Source organism: Brachyistius frenatus, unplaced genomic scaffold (genome assembly GCF_029030835.1).
Source record: "Brachyistius frenatus isolate BFR_SWC_R1_liver_20210118 unplaced genomic scaffold, ASM2903083v1 Contig_37, whole genome shotgun sequence".
NCBI classification, from domain to species: Eukaryota; Metazoa; Chordata; class Actinopteri; family Embiotocidae; genus Brachyistius; species Brachyistius frenatus.
The window spans coordinates 2,726,039-2,749,570 of record NW_027210636.1 but is presented as its reverse complement, the minus strand read 5'-3'; the positions used below and the strand labels follow the sequence as shown (position 1 = coordinate 2,749,570).

At 47.4% G+C, this 23,532-nt stretch overlaps 3 protein-coding genes across 7 annotated transcripts in view; 2 read left to right on the top strand and 1 right to left on the bottom strand.

Moving 5' to 3' along the window:
• Positions 1 to 9,956, top strand: part of kat6a (K(lysine) acetyltransferase 6A) — a 30,849-nt gene extending 20,893 nt beyond the window's left edge. For 2 of the 5 annotated variants that reach the window (XM_069701626.1, XM_069701627.1), the window contains exons 10-17: positions 194 to 335; positions 1,230 to 1,391; positions 1,888 to 1,981; positions 2,122 to 2,353; positions 3,143 to 3,341; positions 3,437 to 4,138; positions 4,328 to 4,589; positions 4,699 to 9,956. In XM_069701626.1, coding sequence (XP_069557727.1) covers positions 194 to 335; positions 1,230 to 1,391; positions 1,888 to 1,981; positions 2,122 to 2,353; positions 3,143 to 3,341; positions 3,437 to 4,138; positions 4,328 to 4,589; positions 4,699 to 8,069 — 5,164 coding nt within the window. In that variant the 3' untranslated portion in view covers positions 8,070 to 9,956. The remainder of the gene's footprint in view (positions 1 to 193; positions 336 to 1,229; positions 1,392 to 1,887; positions 1,982 to 2,121; positions 2,354 to 3,142; positions 3,342 to 3,436; positions 4,139 to 4,327; positions 4,590 to 4,698) is intronic. The other 3 variants (XM_069701630.1, XM_069701628.1, XM_069701629.1) reach the window with 3 other exon arrangements.
• A 534-nt stretch (positions 9,957 to 10,490) lies between these two features.
• Positions 10,491 to 23,532, bottom strand: part of LOC138622685 (zinc finger protein 703-like) — a 282,664-nt gene continuing 269,622 nt past the window's right edge. Inside the window, exon 3 of the mRNA XM_069701649.1 lies at positions 10,491 to 10,569. The gene's annotated coding sequence lies outside the window, so the exon portion shown is untranslated. The remainder of the gene's footprint in view (positions 10,570 to 23,532) is intronic.
• On the top strand, positions 13,199 to 20,321 carry ap3m2 (adaptor related protein complex 3 subunit mu 2). The gene is made up of 9 exons (XM_069701654.1): positions 13,199 to 13,295; positions 15,230 to 15,514; positions 15,618 to 15,789; positions 16,586 to 16,723; positions 16,887 to 16,972; positions 17,173 to 17,306; positions 17,458 to 17,665; positions 17,859 to 18,003; positions 19,179 to 20,321. Exons 2-9 carry the CDS (start codon positions 15,242 to 15,244, stop codon positions 19,277 to 19,279), a joined length of 1,257 nt encoding a protein of 418 aa, XP_069557755.1. The 5' UTR covers positions 13,199 to 13,295; positions 15,230 to 15,241; the 3' UTR covers positions 19,280 to 20,321.

Here is a 23,532-nt window from a genome sequence, read left to right as displayed (position 1 = left end):
GCGCTCATATTTCCCTTTGACTGACCGCCTACCAAAACTATTTGATTAACTGTCATAGCGGATTTAGAAAACCATCAGAGAATCCAGATAAACTAGCTGTCGACAATTTGTTTTTCTTTTTTAGCACACAATTTAAAACCATCCCTCACTCCTTTTTTATTTATTTTTTTTCCCCTTCCTTTTCCCTTCCCAGACTACCGAAGCTCTACCTGTGCGAGTTCTGCCTGCGCTACATGAAGAGTCGCAGCATCCTCTATCAGCACATGAAGAAGTGCAACTGGTTCCACCCGCCCGCCAACGAGATCTACAGGAAGGAAGAGGTCTCCGTGTTTGAGGTGAGGAGGAGTTCGGGGACATCGAACCCCCGGGCGAGTCGTGATCGCTTAACGAACTTGAAAGGATCCGACGACGCGAGGGATCGATCGGGAAAATTCCTTATTCGCAATAACGTCCGTGATATCCAAACGCAATCCAAGAAGTTGCAGCGCGCTAATTAACAACAGCACACTAAAGCAAACGCAGACAATAATACATGTGAAATAATTAGGCCGACAGAAGCAGGAGAACATATTCCATAAAGATGATTGATGGGGGGGGGGTGAAACGAAACAACCACAGTCCTGCTTCAGCTGCGTGTGAACGCACACACAGTCGTCCACTACGGTCACCGTACAGACCAAACAAATCCCTTTTTTTAAAACGTGTTTCCACGCTTTCGTCAGACCTTTACCGAGACGCACCAATATTCCCCCACCAACTTTATGAACATTAATTACTCGTATTCCTAAAGGTAATTAACCGACGTCTCCACCTACCGCAGCGGAGGAGTCTTTTTTTGTTTGTTTGTTTGTATCATTAGAACGAGTCGCTGTTATTATCAGCAGAATTCAATAATGACCAAATTGCAGCGGAGCCGTTCTCCCGGGTCTCGCGCCACCGGGGTCGATTAATTCAGCGGCTCGTTGTTGTCCGCGGGCCGCCGCCGCAGCTCCGCGGTCCTTCCGGAGACATCTGGCGCTCCGCCAACTTTCGCTCTCTTCGCCCACCGCCGTCCGTCAGCGTCCCCCGGGGGGACACGGCGGAGATCATAAAAAGCCTCACGCTCACTCCTCACTCGTTCGCCTTCACTTTGCGCCGCCGCTCAGCTGAGCTGTCGTTTTTCAGGGACCATTCCAAAAAAAACAAAAAACTTTCTGCCAATGTGTTGACCTGACTTTCTCGCTTAACAGGTCGACGGGAACGTGAGCACAATCTACTGTCAGAACCTGTGTCTGCTGGCCAAGCTGTTCCTGGACCACAAGACCCTCTACTACGACGTGGAGCCCTTCCTCTTCTACGTGCTGACCCAGAACGACAGCAAAGGGTGTCACCTCGTCGGCTACTTCTCCAAGGTAGCGTGACCTTCTGTCCCTCCCTCGGTCTCGGGAGCTTCCCCGTGTTCTGTCTTCACGCACCCCCCCCCTCCCCACCTCCTCCCCCACACACCCCATCCCCACGTCTCGCAGTATTCGCAGAGGAATACGTAGCTCTGTGATCACGCCGCATTAATTTGTCCAAAACAAACCGGTACGTGCGGTAGAGAAGCGAAATGAGATCTGAAACCGCCGCGTTCCTCCGAACATGCAAACACTGGTGTTTGTGTGCCGGATAAACACTGGGCGCTGTGAGCTCGGCGGAGTTTGCAGTCGCAGGTGCTCCCATTAACATGCCACCGCAGCTGCCAAGACGCGGCAGTTAGTGAGCGGACGCGGCGCCATCAACACCTAGCTGTTACACCCACACAAGGCCCGCTCTCTGTAAAGTGCTTCCATGATTTTATTTTATTTATTTATTTATTTTTCTCCCCGCTAATGCTTGAATGTGTCCGTGTCTTTTCTTCGTCTCCAGGAGAAACACTGTCAACAGAAGTACAACGTATCGTGCATCATGATTCTTCCACAGTACCAGCGCAAGGGCTACGGACGCTTTCTCATCGACTTCAGTAAGGACGTCCGCCTGTAAAAACAAAAAAACAAAACAGTGATGATACCAATAACCGACAGACAAAATGAATAACGTTATAATAAGTGGATATCCTTTGGCTCACGGCGTCTGCGTCGCCCTTGTTATCTCCTCCTCCAGGCTACTTGCTGTCAAAGCGAGAGGGGCAGCCAGGCTCTCCGGAGAAGCCCCTGTCGGACCTGGGCCGGCTGTCGTACATGGCGTACTGGCGCAGCGTGGTGCTGGAGTGTCTCCACGAGGTCCGCGACCAGCAGATCAACATCCGGCAACTCAGCAAGCTGACGGGGATCTGCCCGCAGGACATCACCACCACCCTGCACAGCCTCACCATGCTGGAGCAGCGAGGAGACAGGTCGGAGAGAGACGCCTCCTGGTTTTTTTTTTTTTTTTTGTTTTTTGTCCCACAAAGATGCACTTGAGATTAGATTAGATTAGATTAATACTTTATTAATCCCACGGCGGGGAAATTTAGTCGTCACAGCAATGTAGAAACACAAAAAAAGGTGCACACCGTGTGAAAAAATGTACAAATACGTCCGTAAAATATGATGGATAACAATAAGTATATGAGAAGAAAAAAAAAGGGCTTCATGTTGTAGTCCTGTGTAGTCGGACATTGTGATCAATGCATCGTTCTTATTGAGTGTTATTGTTTTCCCTGCATTGTCATGCTACATCGCTTACTACAGTGCAGTGAGAGACGGATTTATTTTCCAGACAGTTTCCTGCACAAAGTATTAAAAGCGCTCATAAATAGCAATGTTTCAGTTTACGCCGGCGATTAATGGACTGTCGCTGTCTCAGTACTGACCTGCGAAACGGGGTTTTTGGGTCACAATGATGCGAGCAGCTAAGTCAACAGCGGCACCAGAAATAGCTGCCACTACATAGTGACTTTGGAAAACTTTGGTTTAAAACACTCCGTACATGTAGACATGCACAGACGCGTGGACGTACTTTTAAATAGATATCAGAAGACGCTCAAAAAGCATATACGAGGTCTCGCAGGCTCACATTAACACATCCGTGTGGAGGCGTACTGACATGCACTGACACGTTCGTCTAATTCGTTTACACTTGCACGTTAAAAAGCACAAAAACGGAGTCATAATGCTCTTCTTTCCTGTTGCCGTGGTTACAGCAGACTCGTCCTGGTGCGGCGGGAGAAGCTGGTTTCCAGCCACATGTCTCGTCTCAAGGCCCGGCCGCGGCAGCTGGACGTCGACCCCGAGTGTCTCCGCTGGACTCCCGTCATCGTAACCAACACCGTGGTGTCCGACGCAGAGGGAGATGATGACGAGGAGGAGGATGACGAGCCAGAGGAAGACGCCCGCAAGGAGGTACGCGCGCAGAATTTTGTGTTCGCTCGAAGTGGAGAGCACGGATCGATCTCGAAGTGGCTTATTGATTGATTGTTTATCGCCCACTTATGCAGATCAAACCAAGTCACAAGGTCCCACCAATATCCTGGCACATGCGCCGGGGGAAGACGAGGGGCGAAGAGGACGACGAGGATGAAGAGGAGGAGGAGCGAAAGAGCTTCCTAGGGTTTCCCATCGGCCAAAGCACTCCGGCTTCCCTTCCCGCCCGCTGTCCGCCTCCTCTCCCAGAACCCACGCGGCCCCCTCCCCCAACAAATGGAGAACGTCGGCCGCGGGGTCGTCCGCCCAAAAACTGGCCGTGGGGCAAGGTGAAGGACAGCGCACGGGTGGGACGGCCGCCGAAGATCCGCCCGGTGGAGGACGACGAGGACGAGGACGAAGAGAGAGCGGAGGGAAGAAAGCCCACCGGCTCCACCACCAGCCCGCCCTCCCTTTTCTCCCTGGACAGACAAGCAGACTCCACAGCCTTTCACTCGCTGGACATGGCCCGGTACCCCTCCATAACCCCCACGCGACGAGGCCGGCCGCCCAGGAAAAAGCGAGGCCCGAAGCCCCGACTGACCGAAGGGCCCGGAGAGGGGCTGACGCAGCTTCCCGTGATGTCCAGGCTGAACGAGTCTCCGGCTGTCAGGAAGAGCTGCTTCAGTGAAAGCAGCGAGGAGGAGGAGGAGGATGACGATGATGAAGATGATGACGAGAGGAGGGCGTGTTCGCCGCCCATCCTCACCAAACCAGCCATGGGGCTCAAGTGCAAGGTAGGAAATTCTTATTTGCTGATAGTGTGACGTTCAAATCTCGGAATTGAGATGGTTTCATCATCCTTAAGAGAGAAAAATAATAATAATACCATAATCTTTCTCAATAAAGTCAGTTTTTAGTCTGCAGTTATCATTTTAGACAACGTTTCAAAGGCACACCTAATTCCCCGGCCTGTTTCTCCCCAGAAGCCTCTGAGGAAGCGTCGTTTTCGCCAGCGTAGCCACCCTCACAGCAGCGTGGTGACGGAGACCATCTCCGAGACCACGGAGGTGTTGGACGAGCCCTTCGTAGACTCCGACTCCGAGAGGCCCATGCCCAGGCTGGAGGAGGAGACGCCCCTGGGCCACCCGCTGCGCCGCTACCCCCCAGCCCGATCTGCCCTGAGGCTGTCCGACCCAGCACCCAAGAGGGTCCGGCACTCCAACCTCACGGATTCAGAGGAAGACGGTGAGCGGGCAGCGTTTTTTGACGTCGAGCTCGTCAGGGTTTTGGCGGTTTTGGCGGTTTGCGTTTTGCGGCTTTAGCTTAACCCTCGTTTATCTTCCTGCCTTCTCAGAGCTGACGCCTGTGCTGAAACCTGTCGCTGCTCTGCCAGCGACTCCGTCGGAGACTCTAGCGGCCAACCCCGAGGTCCCAGTCAAGAAGAAGAAAGGCTGGCCCAAGGGGAAGAGCCGCAAACCCCTGCACTGGAAGAAACGAGGACCTGGAAAACCACCTGGTGGCGGGCCCAACCAGCGAGCAGCTGCAGACAGTCAGGTCCAAGGCGGGGAGCCTCAGCCCCCCAAGATCAAGATGAAGCCCGGCCGCAAGCCCCGGAGCTGGTACCTGCAGCGGGCCCAGGAGGAGGCGGAGAGGCAGGAGCAGGAGAGACAGAGGCTGTTGCAGCAGCAGCTGGATAAAGATCCTCAGCTGCTGCAGACGGACGACCGGAACAACAAGCGAGTCTGCAGAACCAACACCGACAGAGACAATAAACAGAAGGACTCAGATGAGGACGACTATCTCCCCAAGCCCGTTGAGCAGAAAGTGCCCAGAAGACGAGGGAGACCGCCCAAGAACCGCACCCTCCTCCAGCCGCCCCAGCCCGCCCCCAAGCCTCCTCCCACCTCCGAGCCAGAGGAAGAAGAGGACGAGGATGAGGAGGAGGAGACGGAACGGGTCTGGGAAGAGGACAAACCCAGCCGCCCGCCATCCCGTGCCCTGCTGTCCCCTTCTTCCTCCTCTTCCACCTCAGGGCCCCGGGCCCCACAGTCCCGGCCTCAGGACACGGACATGGGTGACAGGGAAGAAGACGATGACGACGAAGAGAGGGAGGAAGAGGAGTGTGGCAGCACGGGCAGCGGCGGCGGTAGTATCAACAGGCGGCCGGCAGTCACGCCAGGTTCAGGGAGCCGGCGCAGCGAAGACCACGACGCGGACGACGAAGGTGACGGACACTTGGAAGACAAGAGCAACAGCAGCAAGAAGAGAAAAAGTCAGGACTCGGAGGACGAAGACGACGACGAAGACGAGGAGGAAGAGCCCGCCTCGCGGTCGAACTCTCCTCCGGTCAAAGAGGAACCCCAAGGCGGAGAGGCTTTTTTAGACATGGAGAACAGCGTGGCTCGGGACTATGTCAGCAAGCAGGAGGAGGAAGAAGAGGAGGAGGAGGAGGCTGAGGAGGAGGCGGTGCAGCAGGAGGCCAAGTTGCGGCCGTCTTCGGCCGACCCGCAGCAGGAGGAGCGGCGGCACAGGGAGCAGGAGGAGTCCGCTGCGGCGGCCGCGGCGGTGGAGACGGTCACGGCCATGTCCGTCCCCTCCGAGCCGATGGAGCTGCAGCCGCTGCACCCGGACGACAAGGACGTCACGCTGCTGATGGAGCCGCAGCACACGCACACACACTCCCACCCGCACCAGCACTCCGACTTCAAAGAGGAGCTGGGCCACCACCACCCGCACCATCCGCACCACCACTCCAACGAGCTGGACCTGGAGACGATGCAGGCCGTGCAGTCCCTGACGCAGGGCGAAGCCCAGGACGAGGAGGCCGAAGCCCAGCCGCACCACGGGGCCTACCAGGACTGCGAGGAGACCCTGGCTGCCTGTCGGACCCTGCAGAGTTACAGCCACGCTGGGGAGGCCGAGGAGGAGGCGCTGGCTTTAGTGGAGGAGTGTGGGGCCTCCCAACACAGCAGCCCCCTCCCGAACCCTCCGGTGCAGCCTCTGCCCAACCAGTCGGTGCGCTCGGTGAACAGTCCCGGGCTGCCGTCGGGCATCGTGGACACGACACCAGCGGGTCAGAGGGGGGGAACTCCCGGCCCCACCGGAGCGGCGGGCGGAGGTGCCGGCGGCGGCTACACCCAGATCACTCCAGAGCATCCCAGCTCCCTGTCTGCCCCCTCCCAGCAGAACATGGAGACGTCGCCGATGATGGACGTGCCGTCCGTGTCGGACCACTCGCAGCAGGTGGTGGACAGCGGCTTCAGCGACCTGGGCAGCATAGAGAGCACCACGGAGAACTACGACAACCCCAGCAGCTACGACTCCTCCATGGGCGGAGGGGGCAACGGGACGGGGAACGGGGGCAGCGGAGGGGGAATGTCAGCTGCCGTGGTCGCGGGAGCTTCCACGGGTTCGTCGTCATCAGCGTCGTCGTCTTCCAGCTCGGCCACCCCGTCGTCCTCCTCGCAGTCCAACAGCTGCTCCTTCGTGCCCGCCCCCAACCTCACGTCCTCCACAGGAAACGGAGGCTCGCAGTTAGCAATGGGCAGCTGTAGCCTCATCCAGCAAACGGGCCCGGGGCCCAACAGCGGCCCGGGTGCCAGTAACGTAGGCAGCTCCGTGCCCCAGCCCCCACCTCCCCCACCGCCGTCCAACACCCCCAACTGTGGCATCAAGTCTCCTCAGAGCTGCGGTGTGATCGAGAGGCCTCCCAGCACCAACCAGCAGCAGCAGCAGCAGCAATCCCAGAAAAAGGTTCCTCAGCAGCAGCAACAACAAGCCCCCAACCCTCAGCCTCCACCCTCGGCCCCGCCCCTGCCGCCGCAGCAGCAGGCCCTGTCCCAGTGCAGCATGGGAAATGGCTTTGCCTCCACACCCATGATCATGGAGATCCCAGAGAGCGGAGGCGGAGGAGGGGGCCGCACCCTCTATGAGCGCATGGGTCAGGACTTTGGCACGGGGGGTTACCCCCAGCCCTCGGCAACGTTCAGCCTGGCCAAACTCCAGCAGCTCACCAACACCATCATGGACCCCCACGCCATGCCCTACTCCCACTCGGCCTCCGTCACCTCCTACGCCACCAGCGTGTCCCTGTCCAACCCCGGGCTGGCCCCGTCACCCCACACTCCTCTCCCCCAGGGCCAGCCCACCATGACCCCGCCTCCTAACCTCAGCTCCGGCTCCATGAACCTGGGCTCCCTGCAGCTGCAGTGCAACATGCCCACGACCAACATCGGCCTGGGACCCCCGCCGCACACGCAGCGGCTACAGGGTCAGATGGCGACCGTCAAAGGCCACATTTCCATCCGGTCCAAAGCCACGCAGCAGCTGGCGCCGGCCCCGCACCAGCAGCAGCTCTACAGCCGCAGCTCGGGGGCCGTGGCCATGCAGGGCACGCCGCGCACGTTGGCCGTACAGCGGGGCATGATGCCCAACCTCATGCCCACGCCGGCGCCGTACAATTCCATGAACATGACGCCGCTGAACGCCATGTCGGCGGGCTACCGAATGCCCCAGCCTATGATGAACAGTGGTTACCACAGCAACCCCGCTTACATGAATCAGCCAGCTCAGTACCCCATGCAGATGCAGATGGGCATGATGGGAGGGCAGGGTTACCCTCAGCAGCCTATGCAGCCTAATCACCACGGTAACATGATGTACACTGGCCCCTCCCACCACAGCTACGCCGGTGTCCCCAAACAGTCACCGTACATGAGCAGATGAGCAGCCGAGGACTGTAAGAGGAGACACGGGGCAGAGCTGATGCTCGCCGTACTTTAAATGTCCGTTACCCTCTGTTCACCCTCTCCGGTGCCCCGACGGGCACCGACGAGTGTCGGTGATCGGAGACGCGGAGGGTCTCTGGGTTTCCTGTTTTTCTATGTTGTCATTTCGTCCCTTTTTATTTGGGCTTCTTTCCCCCCTCCCCTCCCAGCCGGCTGCGTATGGGAGCGATCGGGTAGGATTCGGGGTCGGTGGCGCGCGCGCGGACCTCGGCCGCGCCGCGCCGCCTCAGGCCAGGCCTGCACAGTCCTCCGGTGTGGTTTCCACACGGGCCCGGGAGCCGCCGCCGCCTCCTCCTCCTCCTCCTCATCGTCACGATGCACAGGAGGAGAACAGGGGGGGGGGAGCACGAGAATGACGAGGAAAAATAACACACGGAAAAGACGATACAGGAGTTACCCTGCTTTGTCAGACTGTGAAAGAAAAAAAACAAAACAGTGATTAACTGAATATATTCAACCATGCACACAATCTTTTCATTGATATAGGAAGCCTTACCTTGAAAAAAAGAGACAATGAAACGACGTGAGGCGGACTGTTGTTTTGTTTTGTTTCGTTAAACATAATGTTGAATCTTATTTTTGTTGTCGTCGGTTTTCGTTGATCGTTTTTTGAAATACTCGTGTGCAGTCCGACCTCTTATATGCTTTGGTCTTTATACGTGTGGCATTCTGAAACGGCGATCCGCCCTCCCGCTCGGCTCAGAAAACACCCGAAACGTCTCGGCTTTTCACCCAGTTCCAGAAAAGCAAGAGGAGAGCAGCGGCGCCTCGGGCCAACCGAGGCGTCGAGCCGTTTCCAGAGTCTCCGTCTTCCCCGGATGGACAGTGTTGTACCAAAAAACACAGCAAAAGACTCACAAGAGACTAGCGTTGTTACGGTCTATGATATATCCATGAATTCAAAAACAAGTAGCATTATTTTCCAGTTTTCCGCCACTCTCAAACGTTTCGATGTAAATATTCTGGTACTTCCCAATATTCAGCGCACACACACACACACGCACACACACACACACACACTGAGGAGCTGTCGCCCCAAACGGCGGCTAGCTCAGGAAACATTCAGCTGTTTTTTGTCCACACTCCACTGACAGACGGTGTACAATGTCAGCCTTTTTTTTTTTTTTTTTTTTTTTTTTTTTAGCAGTTTAGGGAATGCAGAACAAACAGTGGAAATTTCCATTTTACTGCTTTAAAGGAAAGTCGGTTAACTATAGCCGACGTCGCCTCCTCACGCGTTAGTGGCCCAAAGAGGTCGAGGAGTCCGCTTTTTGAATGGTGTATTTTGTTAAAACTGTAATTTTTTTTTTTTTTTTTTTTTTTCTGCAAAATTCTGCACTCCCATTGGCTAGAAACACGGCAGCAGACAGTTTAGCCTTTGTAAAAGGTGTGCCTAAATGCCCGATCTAGTGCATGGTTTGGCCTTCGCGTAGAGGCTCACCTTGTTAAAAAAAAAAAAAAAAAAAAAAAAAAAAAAAAGCAGGGTCGGAGGCGAGGAAGTGTTTTCGAGGTCCTGTCGGTTGTGGCGTCGGGACCGGCCCGGGTGGAAACGGTCGACCTTGTTGCTCCATGTTCCAGTATTCAAAGTCAAAAGAGGAGTTTTCATTTTTCCTACAGACCCGACATGCATACTTTATTTGTGTGTATTGTTCCCGTTCTGTACTTCTTATTTTTATTTTATTTTTTATTTTTGTTCTGTTTCTTTTCTGAATTTTATCAGACTGGGCAGCTTTCTTTTATGACACAAGCTGACTCTTTTTGACTTTAGAAACCTATTGTAGAGAAAATGTTTTTTCTATAATATAAAAGGAAACTCTGACATTGATATTGGTACTGTCATTTTTTTCACTTCTGTTTCAGGAAACAAAAAAAACAAAAAAACTACATATTTTTTAGCTCGCCTCTTGGGTAATAATTACTATGAAATTCAAAATTTAAAAAAATTACCACTCACTTTTAGTGACTTTAAGATGCCTTTAACCTCTCCATTCCATCTCATCTCTAGAGTTTTTCTATCTTTGTGTAGTATATTAATGCTATTTTAAACAAAAGGACTACAAATATCTAAAGGTCACTCGGCATTCTTTTTTTTTGTTTTTGTTTTTTTATTTTTATTTTTTTTTACTTGTGTGTGTATAGGATGACTTCCTTACATTTAAGAGGCATGTAAAAATGAGCTCAGTATATTTCTGTCTGTTTATATTGCTTCCCTTTTTGTATCCTTTGTAATTGTACATGTTGCGTTGTATGCTAAGAGAGAGCGCAAAATAAAGAGAGGGGGTGACAGCTGGGCACACAGTGAAGGTTGATTTGCGCTCAGCCGCCTCAACTCTCGACTCTGTCCCTGTATGTATTTCCATTTATTCTTTTTTTTTTTTTTTTTTTTTTTTTTTTTTTTTTTTTTTTTTTTTTTTTTTTTTTTTCTTTCTTAGCAAGTACTTTCAAAGAACTCTGTACATTTTAACATAAAATGAAAATAAATTATGTTGAGCCATTCACGTTTCCTTTGAGTTGTAACCTGATTCAGTTCTAAATTTAAGACACTCCTTTCAGATTTTTGTGCCCAATTCCCAAATTAATTTCAACACTTTCCCAAGCGGTGACTAAAAAAAAAAAACATACTTTTATTTGGAATCTCTTTACCTTATTTAAGCACCATATTTTTTTTTTTTTTTTTTTTTGCAGATATGTGGCTCCGGAGCTTTATGGTTCTGATCTGCAGTTTGTGGCCCCGCCAACCTTCCGGGTGTTAGCTCTCCATGCTGTTCTTTTCACTCTCTGCTCTCCGCTCACTCCAACCTGTCGAGGCAGATGGCTGCTTCTCTCTGATTCTGGTTCTGTTGGAGTTTTCTACCTGTTAAATTGGAGTTTTTCCTTCCAGCTGTCGCTCAAGTGTTTTCTCTGTAATATTGCAAGGCCTAAACCTGACTATGTTAAGTGCCATTAAATGACTTATGTTGTTATTTGGTACTATATAAATGATTTAAATTGAAAACCACTTTCTGCAAACCTTAAACAGAGTAGACACGATCGCGGTGTCGGGCTTGTACTGCAAAACAAAAACCACAACAACCTTTTACTAAATGTTGTACATTTATTTAAACATCCTTCAAAACTACACGACCACGACTGAACAAGTAAGTAACTCAACTTTACACGTCATTTGGATCTAAACAATGTGCACCACTGAAGTACAATTTAAGCTCCGTCAAGTCCTCTGTCCAGTGAACTTGTCTTGTTGAGGGGCCGCGAGTCCAAATCTTCTTTCTAAGAACTGTTTATAATTTGATTGCTTGTGAAGCGTTTTACCAAATCACTTTCATTTTCTGTGCATCGTATATTTACCACAAAAAAAAAAAAAGAGACTCGGGCAAGGTTGTATTATGTGATAGAAGTACAATAATTTCAATTAGTCTTTAACGCCGGAAAATAGTCAAACAAAAAAGGCCCATCATTACTCCCAAAAGTGTTGAGTCTGTTATTAACAAGTGAAACCGGCACAAATCAGAGAAGCTGGTTTGTGCGTTTATGGCATTTCTGCTGAAAATAAAATCCCCGATATGGTTTTATTTTCTAAATGGTTGCTAATTACTTTTCTATTAGTCGACTAACTTCATTTTTTCCACAGGTTTAGGTGGTTTCTGGGTACCTGGAGAACAATTAAGTCAACAGGGCCCCCTTCTGGAGGCGAATGCAACCCGGTTTTGCTATATGGTGGACGGACAGTGATCTTTGGTGTGTTATCAGTCACTTGTACGGAGCTGCTTTGACCACTTGTGGCCACTAGATGTCCCTGTTGTATCTTCAGTACAAACTGCTGCTGCTTAAACATTAATGCAGTAGTTTAAAAAAAATAATAATTCCATAAATATGTGAGAAAAACTTCTTGGGTGTTTTTTTGTTTTTTGTTTTTTTTTGCGTAATCAGTACTTTTGATATGTTGCCTACTTTTTTTTTACTCCGGTAAAATTTTGAATAGAGGACATTAACGTGAAACTTAAATTGGAGCTTTTTTTTTTCTTTTTTTTTCACGTGATATCGATAACTTTTATTTATTCTATTTTAACATGAGTTTGTTTTAAATTTGCTTTGAATTCGAGTTCATCTTCCTGCAGAATAACAGAGATCCCCAAACTGTCCTCCGCTGGTGTCCGCCCTCAAGATTTGATCAAGGTATGCACTCGCAATTTCACTACATAACATGCGTAGCAGTGTGAGCACTTGTTTGCTTGTCCCTGGTTAAGAGCACTGACCTGAAGATGAAGAGTAGAAGAAGATGAAGAGATACCTGGCTTTGCTTTACTGCTTTGATCTTTTCTTACACCGCAGAAATGATGGAGAATGAATATGCTGATTGGTCAAGTGCATTTAATAACATGTTTGTTTGTTGAGAAAACTCTCAATTTAATTCAAGGCAACACATTTCAGGAATGTTTGTACAGTTTAACATAATTTCTCAGGTTTTAGACTTTGAGTTTATTTGTTGCACAGTGAGCAGTCACAATAAACCCATGACAGAGCGATCTCCATCAAGTGTCTTTCTTCAAAGTGGAAAAATAAAAAGGATTTCTGATGAATAATGCTGGAAAATATATGCAATTTTCATCCTCACCTTTACTTCTATTTCTTTCTTTTTTTTTTAATCTTGTTTTGTGGTCAAATACACGTGTTTTTCCTATTTGCATTACACAAATAAGTAGTGTAGTGAATTGTATGCAGCGGAATGACTGAAAACGCATTTTAAACCCTGCTGCGTTGCCTCATTATGAATACGTGTCGCTTCATCTGTTTGTTTGAATGGAGAAGAAATCCACAAGATGAAATCTGATACTGGAAACAAAATGTCAGACCAGGTACATTTCAAAGCCAATCAGCGACCCGGCTTTTACTGATGTTTACCGTTGCTCTCCCGACACGGACCAATCACAGCCGCGTATTCGGGCACCGAGCTTCCGTGTTATCGACCTATGACTCCGCTAAGGAGGCGGGACTTCGCGGTCTGCGCGGCGCCCTGATTGGTTCGCTCCGATCCGACGTCCTTTTTTTTTCCTCTCGCGTCGGGATCTCGCTGCTCCACCGAACGGGAGGCGACGACGGGCGGTTTAATCTTTCACCGGGGGGAGGAAAAAAAGGCGAGACGAAAACGTCCAACAAATTGTCTTCGGTAAGTCAGTAACGGGTCGGGAATGCTCGGAGGGAAAAAATAATATGTTTTTAATGCGAACACCATCGTTATTTCAACGGTTCCCCCCCCCCTCCATCCCCCCCCCCCCGTACCGGGTGACGGGGCTGTTCGTCTGTCATGAGACCGGGAGGCGGGAGGCGGGACTGATGTAGCATCCTGCGGGGACACGGAGGCCTTCAACTGCTCCGCGAAAATAGCGAGCTCGCTTATTAATCGCTAAAATGTTTTTATTTATTATTATTTTTTAAATTTTTGTCGTAGTAATTAAGCGTCGGTGGGAGTTATTTCCGGTCTGAACTCGATAGCTCCGCCGCATGTTTAATGAATATTCCGGTGTCATATTTCTTCTCTTCCCCCACCACCACCACCACCACCACCAGATACCAGAAGTTTAAAGTAAACAAGACTTTAATATTTAACTCACTGCAACCGAGGAACCTGAAATCCTGGAAAAGATCGGACACCAAACTCCATTTAAAATAAATAAATAAATTTAAATAAAAAATAGAAATTTAATGCCACTTTTAATAATTGACCAAATCGCAGTTCACGTGAGTCATTCAATGTGGGAACCTCGTGAGTTTTACTGGATAATAAAAGTTAACACATGAACAGATAGTGAGCAGCAGTGATAGATGTATAATCCTGAGTAAAATAAAAAAAAAATACTAATACAGAAATGTAGAAATAGTCAATGACAAGTAAAAGTCTTGCATGCAAAGCTGAAATTACAGAGGTTTTTAGCTGCAGACTATAGTTGAGGTATTAAAGTACTGGTTTGGTCCCCCTAACTGATGTGTTATTATATATGACGTCATTATATTATTAATATAAGGAGAGGAAATAAGAAAGAAAAAAAAAGATTCCTGATCACAAACACGTTTTCAGTTTTTAGGTTTCTTCTCTAATTTATTTTTGCAGAAATAATAGATCAATCGAACATTTATTGAAATGACAAAAATCACAATTTGGTGAAGCTGTTAACAAATTATAGACATCTGAAATGCGACCCTGATCTGACCACACACTGATTTTTAGTAAGACCACTGGTTTCATCTTTGGCAACGCGTTGTATTTAAAAAGCTAGTTATCGTCCATAGTGTCAAATCTGCTTTGTAGAAGTGAAAGAAGCTGTCAAAGAAATGGAGCGACGTCATTCTCGGTTGATCCGTCGATAATATTCAATTAGCTGATCAGCTTTTGGTCTTTAAAATGTCAGAGAGAGGTGAAAAATAGCGACTAATGTTTCCCAAACTTCAAGGTGCAGTCTAAAATGTGTTGTTTTTTTTTAACCCCGACCAACAGTCCACAAAGAAAAGACATTCGGTTCATTATCATGGAACAACAAAGGAACCAGGAAATATTCCCATCTAAGAATTTGCCATTTTTATATTTAAAAAAAAAAAAAACTATTCAAAATGCCAGAGCAAAATAGTTGGCAATTCATTTTCTGTTGATCAAATATTGAAATCATTGCAGCTCTACAACATTTCCTTCTCAAATGTGGTCAAAGTGGAAGTATAAATTCACATGACAAGGAAATACACAACTTAACTGCTAAATTTAATATAATAATATAATTGAATTACTAAATTTCCCTACTGTGGGATTAATAAAGTCTAAGTCTTAACACAAGTTTCTCTAACTTCTACTTAAGTTCCTTACATGAGTGAATGGACTTGGTTACTTCCATTTGATAGCAGACCAACTGATCTGAGTTGGTCTGCTATCGGTTATTGTGCATCTTCGGTTTCACGGGGACACTTGAACCTAACCTAATTAGTTGTGCTGCAGTGATCATGTCCTTCAAATCGGATGTACATTACGTCCATCTCATGTAAAATGCTTTGGTTTTCTCTCTCTCTCGTGTCGTTTTTTTGTTTTTATTTTTATTTTTATTTCTTCCCTCTCAGCCTGCAGCCAAAATGATCCACAGCTTGTTCCTCGTCAACGCCTCAGGGGACATTTTCCTGGAGAAGCACTGGAAGAGCGTGGTGAGCCGCTCCGTGTGCGACTACTTCTTCGAGGCGCAGGAGCGCGCCACCGAGCCGGAGAACGTCCCGCCGGTGATCCCCACGCCGCACCACTACCTTATCAGCGTGCTCAGGCATCGCATCTACTTCGTGGCGGTCATCCAGAGCGAGGTGCCGCCGCTGTTCGTCATCGAGTTTCTGCACAGAGTCGTCGACACGTTCCAGGTTTTTTTTTTCCTCTCCCCTTTTAGTTCACTTCAAAAGGCTTTTTTTTTTTTTCTATCTTGAGTTTAATCACTCACGTCCTGCCTTTGTTCTTTGTTCCCAGGACTATTTTGGAGTGTGTACAGAGGCGGCCATCAAAGACAATGTGGTGGTGGTCTATGAGCTACTGGAGGAGATGCTGGACAACGGGTTCCCCCTGGCCACAGAGTCCAACATCCTCAAAGAGCTTATTAAGCCTCCCACCATCCTCCGCACGATGGTCAACACCATTACAGGTCATCTGGTCACATTTTAACCACAAACTGACTACGTAGAGGACAACTGAATGTTTCAAATATTAAATAATAATAGTGGGGTCAGACGTACTGCATGTGAGGTACTGAGCAAATTAGTCCTGGTGGAGGATTATTTAAAGGTATGCTACAGTTTGTTTAAAGTCTGGGTCTTTCAGGTATCTTTCAGTGTTTTACCTGCAGTAGATGGAAGTCTTGACAGTTTGGAGAAGCAGGCAGCTGTGCCGACAAATTAGATAACAGATAACAAAAAGGCCCTCTGAAAATAATCGATATCAGTTTAGTTGGTCGCTACATTTGGAATATTTTCACCACTTTTACATTTGGTGTAAGTTTGGATCCAAACTAACATGTTACACAATAACTTGAACAAACTTAACGGACCAAGGCAGCGGTAGAGTCGACCAGCAACCGCCGTCTCCTGCCAGGTCAAATTAAACTTTTACTAGAGATAGTTTAATATAAATATGTTCTAAATAGATAACTTATACTGATAATGATTTTCTCGGGAGGGCCTTTTTTTTTTAAATGCATTTGGTTGCGGCAGCACATCGCTGAGCTTATGTGTCAGTACAGCTGGTTGCTTGTGTAAACTGGGAACGTAAAACTCTGAATAGGCGGATCCCGAAATGTAAATATACGTATGTTAATAGAAAGAAAGCTCAGATCCTGCTCAGATAAAGTAAAAGCACGAGCGCTGAGCTACAAATACAGCAAAAATGACCCAGTGGTGTTTGTGTTGTGTAAATGAGCTCCGTGTACATAATGTCTCTTCCAGGCAGCACCAATGTGGGTGAACAGCTCCCTACGGGCCAGCTGTCGGTGGTGCCATGGCGACGCACCGGCGTCAAATACACCAACAACGAGGCCTACTTTGACGTGGTGGAGGAGATCGACGCCATCATTGATAAATCAGGTATCGATCTGGTTTGACTTAAGAAGTTCTACATGGGAGAAGAACTAAGTTCTCATCATCTTTGTCAAGATTTCAGGAAATTAGACGGATAAAATCAGTATTGTCATCAGCGTCTGCCTTTGAAATCAGTTGTATCGTTAATGTAAATGACCTCCTCCCTCAGGCTCCACCATCACAGCAGAAATTCAGGGAGTCATCGACGCCTGTGTGAAGCTGACAGGCATGCCCGACCTCACGCTCTCATTTATGGTGAGTTTACTCTTTTGTTGTTGTTGTTGCCATTTTTAATTTCATTTAATGCATCAGCTCTCTTGTTTATGAACTCGGCGGAGCTGCACTCATCAGCCTCGCAAAAAACAGCAGCGAATCAATGAATACTTTTAAAGTCAAATCTAAAAAGAAACGAGCATCGAATGTCCCGAAACAGACCTTCTGCCTCGTTCTCCCAGAATCCTCGGCTGCTGGATGACGTCAGTTTCCACCCGTGCGTTCGGTTCAAGCGCTGGGAAGCCGAGCGGATCCTCTCCTTCATCCCGCCCGACGGAAACTTCCGGTTGCTCTCCTACCACGTCAGCTCTCAGAAGTTAGTCGATTCTTTTTTTTCCCCCCCATTTAGGATCTTTTCAGCGCTCCTCAGCGTCTGGCGTGTTTTCTATCCAGTCGTCGCCAGCTCTTTCTGAAGGATTTAAAAGTATGTTTCCAAAACGCGCATCGGCCTTGTTTGTCCTCCTCAGCCTGGTGGCCATCCCGGTGTACGTCAAGCACAACATCACCTTCCGGGAGGGAAGCTCTCAGGGACGTTTTGACTTGACGCTGGGCCCCAAACAGACCATGGGGAAGTCCGTGGAGTCGGTACTAGTCAGCAGCCAGCTGCCGCGGGGCGTCCTCAACGCCAACCTCAACGCCTCCCAGGGAACATACACCTTCGACCCGGTCACGAAGGTACTTGGAGGCTGTGTTTGTGTGTCTGACAGGAGGAAGAAAGGAAGTAGGCACGACCATAGGGATGAAAAATGATAGCTAAAGGTTAACTAGCTTCGGTTTGACCTTCTCTTTTTTTTTCTTTTTTTTTTTGTTCACACGACTTCATGTTGCTAATGTGATGTTTTTTTTTTTTTTTTTTTCTCCCCGCAAGTTGTTGTCATGGGATGTCGGCAAGATCAACCCGCAGAAGCTTCCCAGTCTGAAAGGCACCATGAGCCTGCAGGCCGGAGCCTCCAAACCCGACGAGAACCCCACCATCAACATTCAGCTCAAGATCCAACAGATGGCCATCTCCGGTACACACACACACACACACACACACACACACACACACACACACACACACACACACACACACACACACACACACACACACACACACACACACACACACCATCTGAACCACTTATCCTCACACACCGATAACTTCGTCCTTCCAGAAATTCCTTCATTTCTTCGAAGAGTTTTTTTGTTATGTTTTGTTGAAATTCCTCTCACACACGACGACCAGCCTGTTTCAGCCAGTTACATTCACAGTTTATTTTTAATGAATGAAATTCTTCTCCTCTTTCCGTTATGAACAGCAGACGCATGACCTCGGCCCCGCACATGTTTGTTTTTTTTCCCAGCAGCTTTTTATCTCTGGGCCTGCTCAGCTGACAAACCACCTGACAGTCCCGTTGCCAGAGAACAGTCATAAATACAGAACGGCCACTAGGTGGCGTCAAATGCAGTAAATGAATGTCCTCGGGTGACATCAGGAAACGGATGTCATCCAGTGTGGACAGCAGTGTTGAATTTTACTCGTCATGATCACTACTTTCAGATTGTTAACTTAATGCATGTAAATATATATATATATATATATATATATAATATGCAATGCAAGTCTTTCTCCAAAATCCTAATTTCACAACATGGAAGCAGTAAATCAATGATTCGAACGAACCCTGCAGTATATTTAACAACACTTTGTGCTGTTTTAAAAGTAAAGGCGAACGTATTCACTCTTCATTTCGACGGTCAATTCTTCCAAAGCAGGTTTTTAACATTTGTTCCAAGTTCCAAATGTGTAAAGTTCGATTCGAGCGTAAGTGAAGCAGCTGCTGATATTTTTGCGTGTGTAAGAACATAGAAGTAAGCATGTCCTTGCACCTGCAAAATATTAACGGTCGCTACGTACAAATTAATTAAGTACCGACAAAAATGACATCTCTGGCTGACATCTTTTTGTTTGGACTCCAAAAAAAAAAAAAAAAGAGGTGAAACTTGGGGACACAAAAGTAAAATGAACGTCTTTTTTACGACGCAATGGGTGCAGCTTCATTTCATCCAGAACTTTAAACGAAACAGAGACCAGTATTAAACAACCACCATCAAACAATATCTTTTTTTCAGTCACACAGAAGTTGACGTATTGATAAATTATTTGTATTTATTTATTTATTTTTTTCCCCTCCCTCTCCGACAGGGCTGAAGGTGAACCGGCTGGACATGTACGGGGAGAAGTACAAACCTTTCAAAGGCATCAAGTACATGACCAAGGCGGGCAAGTTCCAGGTCCGGACATAGAGACTGCTGCTCTGGGACCCACCGGACCAAACCACCACGAGACTGAGGGGGGATGGGGGGGTGGGGGTTAGGGGAGTTGGTACAATCCCTCGTGTATACGCATCTACCTACGAAAGGTTTACCGACACAAATTGGAGGCTCCTTTTGTAGCAGTTAAGAGATGAAACCCGAAGTGTGGAGAGTTTGAACCGGGTGTCCTAAAACGTTTCCGTAAAATATCCTCCTCGTTTACTCTGCTGACGGCTTCGCGTCCAGACGCAGATTTCAAACCTCTGACGAACAACTCCAACCTTGATTCCAATTGATCCGTCCTCCCACCTTCTCACACGGCGTTTCAGTGTGTGTGTGTGTGTGTGTGTGTGTGTGTGTGTGTGTGTCCGGATAGACGCGGGCAGGCGTCTGACCAACTGTGTATCAACAGCAGTGATAGCGCGACAGAAATTCAGCGTTTCGCCACGTCGAAGGACGTCTGCAAGGGAAAACATCGTCCCGACAGCATGGCAGCACATCTCCGCAAGGTCGAATCGCTTTTTCATTTACAACTAAATATGTTCCCAGATGTTACAGGATCTAGAAGAAGCTCCAAAGAAGCCCCCCCCTCCCCTCCCCCCCTGTTGTTCACTTGCGTTGTAAACCACCTTTTTTTTTGTGTTTGTATTTTTCGGCTCCTCCTTTTGATTCTGTTTCCAGCAAAGCTGCTTCGTCTGTTTTCTGCTCGTTCCGATCTTGCGCTTCCTTTTTTTTTTTTTTTTCTTCTACACGTCGTAATAATTTGCTGATTTTTCCTGTTTTCTTTTGGTCCGCGTCACTGGAGTCGGCGGCACACCGGAACCGTCCCCCGGTCCCGCTCTCTTTAACGCCTCGCCGGTACCAGCGGTTCCCTTCGGCACCGTGAGGTGGATGCTGAGTGACTGTTTGAGCTGTTTATTAAGGTTTCTGTAAGAAGTCCCGCTACATGTTCACCTGTTGTTGTTGTTGTTGTTGTTTTTTTATATTCAGCTTTAATTATTATTTATTAAAGAAAAAACATCCCTTTGCTGAAGTGACATCGTGTCTCAATACTGTCATAAGATTCCTAAAAGCTTAAACTCTGCAGAAGCTTGATGATTAATATATATATACTTTTTTGTATTACCAAACATTATAGCTGTTTCCTCAGCAGCTTTTTTTTTTTTTTTTTCTTTTTTTCTTCCAACATCATTGATTTGGTGCTCAAGGGGGATAGTTTATTTTTTGTTTTTGTTTTTTAAATGGGTTGTTTAAGGTTAACGGTCAGTAACCAAAGGAGGCGGCGTCAGACCAGCAACTCCCGTCTTCTGTGAGGTTAAATTACCGGTTTCGTCAAAGGAGTCCGGTGGCTGCGAAGAGAGCGATACGACGACACCTTCAGAAAGGGCTGTTTGACGGGAAGGCAGAGCGGTAGAAATACCCGCGCTGACCCGCCTCCGCTGCAGGTATATACGCCGACTCGTGTAAAAGTACCTCATAACAACCCCCGAAACAAGCCGAGCCATCCCATCCAAAACCCCGCGAATCCAGAAAGGTTTGCTCGGCTCGTCGCAGTCGGGAGAAACGGTATTGTGTGCATTTCTAACATCAATGTTTTTTTTTTTTTTTTTTAGCATACATTGTGTAAACATAGCATTATGAATGTCTCCATGGCAACCGAGCTGACGTGGATGTAAATCGGTCGGGAGAGTGGTGGAGTTGATACGCTCATGCCTCCGGGTCTCCGCTGCAGTCGCACTCTGGTGTCTCCTCCAGCACGGAGGTTCACAGGTCAATTTAATGTGTTTTGTTATTGTTGTTGTTGTTGTTGTTGTTGTTTTTTTACAGCTCCAAACAAACAGAAATATATGAAACTACGTATTAAAGTGAGACAGCGAGGTACCTCAGAAGAAATGTTCACGGTTTGCATTTTGTGTTTACAGTGTTTTGTTTGTTTGTTAAACGGCCTCCAGTGGAGTGTTGAAATGGTGAAAACAAATAAAGATTCAATGTGTTATAACTGAGTGACCACACTGATTATTAAAGGAGTATAATGTGGTGTAAGGAATCGGGAGGTTCTGTCGATTCTCGATGTTTGAGTAGATTTGGATGCTGCTCTCTAGATTAATCTCAACGGCGGTTTTAATGTGCATTTTGCACCGTTTGAATCTTTTATCTATTTTATTTTTTTACTTCCTTTGTAACGTGAAAGTACGTCGAGTCATGTTAAGACACGCTACAGATGGAACGTACAAATTTTAGAGGTCGATTCACCGTGAGCTGCGAACCCGCTATTAATAATTGTGGTCAACAATTCCTCCTCCCCAGCCCATCTAATATTTTAGATTTTACACCCCATAAAACAAACAAAAACTTCACCGTGACGTCATAGTTATGAGGAGAGTGAAACTCTTCATGTAATTTCCAGTTGCTCGGTGCAGCTCTGAGCGAATCCATTTTTTTTTAGCCTAGTTTAGTCAGAAATTACTAACATTTCCCTTGTTTTGCTGTCAGGTTTGCTTCTTCTTCACCGCGTACTGTACACAGACACTGGTTGTTTTTTATTTAATTAATTAATTAATTTTTTTTTAAGAGCTGCAGTTATTCAATTAATCAAAAGAAAGTTAATCGCCAACTATTTTGACAAATTAACTGTTTTGAGTCATTTTTAAATGGGGGGGGGGGAAAAAAGCTAAAATTCCTGATTCCAGTTTCTTAAATGTGAATATTTTCTGGTTCTTTCAGTCCTTTGTGATAAAGAATTCATATTATTTAGTTGTGAACTATCGGTGGGGATGAACTTGAGGCTCCTCATCCTCAGTCCCTTCATGACGTCACAACATCTGATTTAAATAAAATAAAATAAAACCCAGTCCCCATGACGCCTCAGCAGCAAGTTTTCTTTTCTCATTTCTCAAAAGTGTTAATTTCAGATCGTCCCCACATAATGATGACCCCCCCCCCCCCACCCACCCCCTTCCCAACCGCTCCACATATCACATGGGCCCCCCCCCCCTCCCTCTCCACTCCCCTTCACGCCCCAGTCGTGTGACGTCCCCCTTTGGCTCCAGCTGTCCGGACTCCACTCCATAATTTACTGATGACTTTAACCCCTTAGGTAGGTTTTGCTCCTCGCGCTGTCCCACTGCGTCCACCGACCAGACACCGCAGCTTTTTAAAGTCCAGAGTTATGTCATTGGGCTCTAACTTCATCCTCCGTCTCCTCTTCTTCGTCTCGGTTTGTTTTTTTTAAGTGGTAAAGAAAAGAAAAAAAAAAAAAACCGGGGCAGAATTTTTAGCACTCAAGTATTTTTTTTATTTTCCAGTTTTTTTGGGTTTTTTTTTATTGTTTTTTTTTTTTACCATTTTGGAAATATTTTAAAGGCTGAACCGAAGAGGAATAGCTTCGGAGGATTTTTTATTTTTTTTTATTTTTTTGGTGGTAAGTTGACATTATATGTTTTTCTTTTGCACACTTTGCATGCTTTCCAACTTTTCACGTGTTCCTCTGCAGGACTGTGGGCGACGTCATTGTGTATTTATATTATCAAACGGTGAAAAGTTGCGTGATATTTGCAGATGGCATGATTGACACTTTTACAAAAACAAAACAAAACAATTAAATAAATAAATAAATAAAACTGGTATTAGTGGCCGTCCGTCGCACGGTAATTTATCCGATAACAGGTAGGTTAATGACCTCTGATCGGTCACGTGCATGTAAATCCAAAAACGTGTATTGACTCGCGGTGAAAGTGCTGGTTTTGTCACCCGCGGCAATTAGCCGCGTGCCTTCCCTCGCGGGCCTGCTGCGTGTTTTGTGTATCGCCCCGCAGATAATGAGCGTTATCTCAACGCAAATCTGAGGATGCCTTGTTAACTTTTTCTTTTTTTTTTTTTTTAATCTGATTGCTTTGATCAGTGAGGGCTCGCGGCGGCACCCTTGAAGTGATCCCTGTCGGCGAGCACGTGCGCCTACAGTAACAGTAACAACAGTGGCGGTGAGGTGTGTGTGTGTGGAGGGGGGGGCTCGTTATTGAACTGACAGTTCACGCGGCGCATCACTGAAGAGCCGACAACAACAACAACAACAACAACAACAACAAAAACAAAAAACGCGCGGGTTGAAGCCACGTGGCTAATGAGGAGTCGGCAGAGCGCGTGCTGCAAGCTACGTCATGGCATCAGTGTGTAAGTTAAATACCTCAACCGTGAGTCGGCGGTTATTCGCGTGCACTTTGCATGGAAACCGACAGTGATTTATA